Here is a 7,177-nt window from a genome sequence, read left to right as displayed (position 1 = left end):
AAGACTAAAGCACAAGATTGAGGATGGAGTCACTCTGGAAGATACCATTCAGCCTCCTCAAAAGAAGTTCTCTTTAGAGAGATAATGCACTAAAAGTGCAATGGAGGAGTGTACTTCTGGTATCTATTTTTAAGTAGTGAGACGTGTGAAGTTGTGGAGGAATAGAGCTGAGGAGTCTCAAGGAAGTTATGGAAAAGAGTGGTAGAAGTATAGAGGATATGTGAACAATAGTGTAGTTTCATGACCAAGAAGAGTATTTTATTGGAGAAGAAGATTGTGTTTTTGCATGTTTAGAGAAAGTTTGTCGAGAGGAGATGTGGTTTTGTATGAAAAAGTCTGGAGTGGCAGAGAAGAACACTGGAGTAGCACTATATTACCAAAAGTATTGGCTCACCCATCCAAATGATCAGAATCACGTGTCCTAATTACTTGGCCTGGTCACTAGTGTATAATATCAAGCCTTAAGACATACAGACTGTTTTACAAATATTTGTGAAAGAATGTTCCTCTTTCAGGAGCTCAGTGAATTCCAGAGTGGAACTGTCATGGGACGCCACCTGTGCAACAAATCCAGTCGAGAAATGTCCTAACTATTCCACAGTCAACTGTCAGCCTATCAGTAAAAAATAGAAGAGTTTGGGAACAACAGCAACCCAGCCACCAAGTGGTAGGCTACTGATGGAGAGGTCAGAGATGCTGAAGCGCATAGTGAATAGACGGCGCAGACTTTCAATTGCTATAGAGCTCCAAACTTCATGGGACCTTCAGATTAGTCCAAGTACAATACAAACAGAGCTTTGTGGAATGGGTTTCCATGGCAGCAGCTGCATCCAAGTCACACATCACCAAGTGCAATGCAAAGCATTTGATACAGTGGAGTAAAGAACACCGCCACTGGACTCTAGAGCAGTGGAGACGAATTCTCTGGAGTTATGACTCACTTTTCCATCTGGTATTCTGATAGACCAGTCTGGGTTTGGAGATTGCAGGACAACTGTACATTTTAGACTTCATTGCGCAAAGTGTGAAATTTGGTGGAGGAGGAATGATGGTGTGGGCTTGCATTTAGAAGTTGGGTTCCAGTGAAAGGAACTTTAAATGTTTCAGGATACCAAAACATTTTGGACAATTCAATGCTCCCAACCTTGTAGGAACAGTTTGGAGCACCCCGTTCCTCTTCCAACATGACTGTGCATCAGTGCACAAAGCAAGGTCCATAAAGACATGGAGGACAGAGTCAGGTGTAGATGAACTCGAGTCCTGACCTGAACCCCATAGAACTCCTTTGAGATGAATTACATTGGAGACTGAGAGCCAGATCTTCTCCACCAACATCAGTGTTTGACGTGACCAATGCGCTTTTGGAAGAAAGGACCACAATTCCTATAAACACACTTCTCAACCTTGTGGACAGTCTTCTCAGAAGAGATGAAGCTGTAATAGCTGCAAAAGGGGGATCAACATCATACTGAACTCCATGGGTTAGGAATGGCACTTCAATTCATAAGCATGTCAAGGCAGGCGAGTGAATACTTTAGATAATGTAGTGTTTGACACATATGAGAGTAAGGGTGCATTCAGACTGCTGTCAACTGGACATTCTGCTCCAACTAAAGCTATAAGCAAAACCATGTGACTAAAGATCTATTCAGGATCTATTGAGGAAACTCAGACTGAACCAGAGCTTAGACGAATTGGAAACGAACCAAGAGGACCAGGATCCACCTGTGCCTCATTTCCACTGAGCGGTCCAGACCAGACTGGACTTTTGAGTGTCTCCATTACAAAATGGACCCGTTAAGCAGGACCGACTGGTACCATTTCTGGTGCCCCGTTGGTCGTAGGTCCATAGAAAAATGGAATAGACCCATGAGGGCGGAGCTTTTGTCGTCACACTATATAAAAAAAGTTTTACGATAGCAGCAAGCGTCCAACCAGCGCTTTTCCCGACTCAAGATCCAAACCGAAAGTTTTGTCCTCTTTTCAGCTGTATTCTTCTTTGCTCAACGCAATCTTCTTGAAAAGAACATTACATTTTTGACATACTTATTCGCAGGGGTTGACAACCTGAGACATGCCGAATCCACCAATACGGACACACACGGACTGTTTCCTTCTTTCAATGGAAATACTCCCTTGAATTGCCCGGACCATTCTAAACCGGCCAAGAGGAGACTGGTCTGAACCACACCGCTCAGTGGAAATTTGGTCCGAATTATTGTGGGAAACGAACTCCGGTTCACCTTGAGCGAACCAAAAGTGTCCAGTCTGGATACAACCCCCGTCTGTGGGATGAAGACTCTTGATCAAAGCAATAGTCGTGTTATTGGTAAACAAACGGAGCACTGACCCCCCAGTGACCCCAACACCTGCTTCCTCACATCAAACCATTTAAAAGACAAAAAACTAAGCTGTATTAATTTAAAATGAGCTCAAATTTAGACTCTAAAACATTTAAGATATGTTGAAATGGAACATGGCATTTGAAAATTATTTCCCCATTTTAAAGTTGTACTACAATTGTAATAATAAACTTGACAGAAAAATAAAAGTTAAATATTTATTAAAATACTTCAGTCCATCACATACATAAAAGTGTCAGGAGTGTTTCAATTGAGTTTCTTTAAATAATAATCAACAAAAAAAGGTGCTACAAGATTTTGGAGTGAAACCGTTTTAACAGCCGTGATCCTTTAAATGTAGAAAAGTTTGGACAAAGTGCAACAAGTGTTTGATCAAATGACATTTGAAACTTCATAATGTGTTAAATACCACTAAGAATTACTTCAGCACACCAATACAAACTTTAATATATAAATAAAAAGTGCCCACAAATTAAAAGGGACTGGTTTCACTTTAGCAGCAAACGCATCATACTAGTGAAAATACCTTTAATGTAGAAATACAGTTCGATTTAAAACCGGCAGCCCTCGAAACACAGATTAGTATCACAGGGACCGAACAGCCTGGGTTTATTGCACAGAGCAACAGGGAACAGCGCCCCCTTTTGGCACACACCATCACAGTTAACGCCTGAATTACCCGCTTTCTCCGAAGAAACTGCATAGAAGTATCAAGATGGAGGTTGGATGCAGGATCTCTGGCTTGACGTCGCCTCGGTGACGATTTGGCTCAAAGTGTCCAGAATCTGAAACAGGTCGTAGGTAGCGACCCCGCCCCCCCGGCCAGCAGGGGTAGGTTCCGCGTACACGTTCCTCGTCAGTAGCAGCCGTCTCTCCAGCTGCTGTTACGAAGGGCACTGAAGGTGGACAAGCTCTTTGGAGGAGTCAGTAAACTAAAGGGAAAGGAAGATTAGCTTTAGCAACAAACATGGGAAAACATTTACATTAATATTTTTTATTAAATAATAATACACCCCCTCCCCCCAACACACACATTAAAACTAGAAGGGAAAAAAAATGGCCAGAAAACCTGCTTCATCTTTACCTGTATTTTATATAACTAGCATTCTGGATCCTGTCTAGAGGTGTTCCCCAAGGTTCTATTCTGGGGCCCCATTTATTTATTCTCTATTAGATCCCTCTTGGGAGATTTATCACCAAATTCACTCACATTTCACATAATTTCTATGCAGATGACATTCTACTTTATCGTTCTTTCAGCAAAAACTATTACAGTAATCCCTCTTACCTACTTAACCGTTTTAACCAGCAGAAAAGCGTGGTTACCTGACTTGTTACACTCTCCTCCCTCAACACACACATTCAAATTAGAAATAAAAATGTTTAAAGTTTAAACCATTTGCAGAACAAAAAACTGAAATTTACTGTTGCTGGGCAGAAAATCATTTTTGGCCAAGGATTATAAAGATGGCCTTCTTTAGTTTAGTGGTGTTCCCCAAGGTTCTGTTCTGGGACCCATTTTGTTCTTAATTCTCATAGGATCCTTCTTTGAATACTTGCAACTAAATTCAGTTATATTTCAAATCGTTCGTATGCTGATGACATTCTACTTTCTTGTTCCTTTGGTGAACTTGATTACGTTAGTCTGTTTTACCAATTGTGTTGTTTGGCAAGTTACATGACTACCACTTATTCCCCAACACACACATTCAAATTAAAAATAAAAATAAAGTTTAAAGTTTAAATCTTTTGCGGAACAAAAAATGAAATTTGCTGTTGCTAGGAAGAAAAATCTGTTTCATCTTTAGCTGAGGATAATAAAAACAGCCCTCTGGTGTTTAGTGGTGTTCCCCAAGGTTCTGTACTGGGCCTCCTTTTGTTCTTCTTTTTCTATATGATCCCTCTTTGAAGACTTACCAGTAAAATTCAGTCACATTACAGATCGTTTATATGCTGATGACATTTTACTTTTTTGTTCCTTTGGTGAAATTGATTACAAAAGCCTGTCTTACCTATTTGGTTGTTTGGATAGCATCAAAGTGTGATCACATGACTATCACTTACTTCTAAACTCTCAAAAGACAAAAATATGAATTTTTTGCCCCACACCCTAAAATACCACCATTAAAAGACATCCTGGTTCATTGAGCTTCCCAGGTAATGTATGTCTCTTGACTCCCATTCAAAGCTCACAGTAAAAAAACGTTTTTAATCACCTGAAGAAGGTGACTAAGCTAAGACCAATTTCATCCTGATCCGACCGTGAGCCGATGATCTACGCCTGTATCTCTTCCCTGTCTTTTTACCTTCTTGTTGGTTGGGCCACCTTGCTGCGGGGAGCGGAGATTGTGGTGCACACAAAAGAGGCGGGGCGAGGCAGGCTGCTGCGGGGCGTCGTCGGAGTGGAGGCGGAGCCTCCCGCGGGTTTGTTGAGCAGAGGAATCCCGCTGCTGTTCAGGAACTGGAGGCTGGTGGAGGCGGAGCCTTTGATAGTGGGGCTGACATAGGCGGTGGCCTTCGACGGTTGCCGTGACAGCAAAGAGAAGTTGCCGACGCTCTGTACCCTGTTCTGGAGTTGGCCTGGGGGAGGGACTTTAGAAGAGGGCGGAAATCAGGACAGTCCTTTAAATGTGATGAAACGTTGAAACGAGAGCGGAGTCTTACTAGAGGACTGCAGGCGCGCCAGAGCGCAGGATGAGTCAAAGCTCTGGCTGTTACGTAGCAAAGAAGGCGAAGCGCAAGGATTAGTGGGAATGGGCATGCTGGGAGCTCGGACCAGGTTAGGCATGCTCCTCCGCAGCTTATCTGAAAGGAAGGACAATAATTTGGACACATTTATAAATGAAGCTGAGTGATCACATGAGCTTCAGTCTGAAGGGTAATCTCGTAAGGCGTCTGTGAAGCCCCAGCCTGTTGCACAACAGGCTCAGACGGCTTTTTTAAGCCAGATCCGGCTAAAGCCGACAGCCTGAATGAAGAAAACTGTACAAGTTACTCTCGATTTTATGGAGAGAAAACTGTCTCAATGGATGCGTAATACTTGATTTACAACTCATATGACGCATTTTGTGTGTAATTGTGTGTACTTGCAATCGTGTATTCACATCTACACTCCAATATCAAAAACATAGAAATCCAAAATACAGTTCACATACGCACAACATGAAAAGGATGCTATCTTAACTCTAACTACGAATTCAAATTGGCTCCAACACATACAAATCTTTACATTGTACACAACAACTGCCTGATACACAAAACCACATTCATGTACAGATCAGAGTTTCGAGGAAGACTCCTTGTACGTCTTTAGATGTTCGCAGATGCGTTTAAATCCTGCTAGAGTGCTGGGTCATCAGAGTTTTCTCAGTGGTCGCTTCGAACTTAGTAAAAACTACAATTAACCAATAATTTAGACAAAAAAAAGCCTAAATACTGGTGCTGGGTTGATAGAATTGATTATTCGCTCTCAATCGATCTAAAACTTAATAGATCTATAATCAATCCATTAACCAGCTCAGTGGCCTTGTGGTAGAGTGTCCACCCCTAGATTGGAAGGTTGTGGGTTCAAATCCTGGCCGAGTCATACCAAAATCTCAGTGCCTCAGTGCCTCCCTGCTCGACACTCAGCACTAAGGAGTTGGACTGGGGGGTTAAACCACCAAATGGCTCCCGAGTGCGGCTGTGTCTGCAGCTCACCGCCCCCCCAGGGGATGAGTCAAATGCGGAGAACAAATTTAACACTCATAGTGGGACTTTAACTTTCTAAGTAGAGATTGATATAACACACAAAGCTAAAGTCCGCTAGCTTGATGCTAACGTATAATAAGATTTCCTACAGGACGGCTAATGCTAACACTAGGTTGACCTGAACATACATTGCTAATTAGATGAACATCTTTATATACTCACAAGTATGATTTTTTCAAACTCTTAAGGAAATGTTTCTATATATTCTAGCAGTATATAAATGCATCGATTACGCTCAAATCTCAGAGACGTGAAAATAGTCTCACATTAGATTTATGCATAAATGCGGTTTTGTGTGTACATAACAAGCGATTTGTGTGCTAAGTTAGTTAGCTTCAAGCTGTTGGAATTTTAAGTTTTGCATGTGTAAATTGATATATTTATTAAATTTCATAATTCCTTAGCTTAAGCACAAAATAAATTGAATCAGTTACAAATCCAGAATTATGCACAAATCAAGAATAAGTTAGGAACAAATCACGAATTACAAATGCAAAAATCCAAAGTTATGCTCCAAATTCCAAAGCTAAGAATTTTTCAAGCACTTCTCCAAAATTATGCACAAATTGAGAATTACACATGAACAAATATGAGTGATACTATTGTCTCTCCATATATAAGAGCCTCTCGCTCTTTCCAAGTTACGTAAAGACTCTGGCGGCTGCACTGAAACTGGACTGCTTTCAGCTTTCAATGATAGCGAGTAGTTAACATGAGGGAATAGAGAACGTCTACAAGTCTGTAGTGACAAGAGCCCAATAAACCTTGAGCTCTTTAGCTTGATTGGATTTCGAGGTCACCGTGGAACATGTACCATTCATGGTTGGTCTGCAGATAACTGATAACCTGGCAGCTGCGACAACACTTTCCTCAACTAGCATTCTGGGTAAAATGTGTCCTCATTGCAGTCATAGTAGAGCGTGTGGTCAAGTTGTGCGTGCGTAAATTGTATTTCGCATGTGTACGTTTTTGAGACTATTTTCTCTCCATACATTTTCCAATGGAGACAGGAAATGTGAAGCTGTAACAGAGTTCTTGAACTGTCTTAAACTTTAATTCGATTT

General features: G+C 41.4%; 1 protein-coding gene across 1 annotated transcript in view; it reads right to left on the bottom strand.

Annotated features, from left to right (window-relative positions):
• Positions 1-2,955: 2,955 nt before the first annotated feature.
• LOC112156729 (SLAIN motif-containing protein 1) overlaps positions 2,956-7,177 on the bottom strand; it is a gene marked incomplete in the record, with an annotated part of 14,900 nt that continues 10,678 nt past the window's right edge. Inside the window, 3 exon segments of the mRNA XM_024289033.2 lie at positions 2,956-3,295; positions 4,670-4,955; positions 5,028-5,168. Coding sequence (XP_024144801.1) covers positions 3,220-3,295; positions 4,670-4,955; positions 5,028-5,168 — 503 coding nt within the window.

The sequence above is a fragment of the Oryzias melastigma genome, linkage group LG2 (assembly GCF_002922805.2).
Source record: "Oryzias melastigma strain HK-1 linkage group LG2, ASM292280v2, whole genome shotgun sequence".
NCBI classification, from domain to species: domain Eukaryota; kingdom Metazoa; phylum Chordata; class Actinopteri; order Beloniformes; family Adrianichthyidae; genus Oryzias; species Oryzias melastigma.
This window is presented reverse-complemented; position numbering and strand designations above follow the sequence as displayed.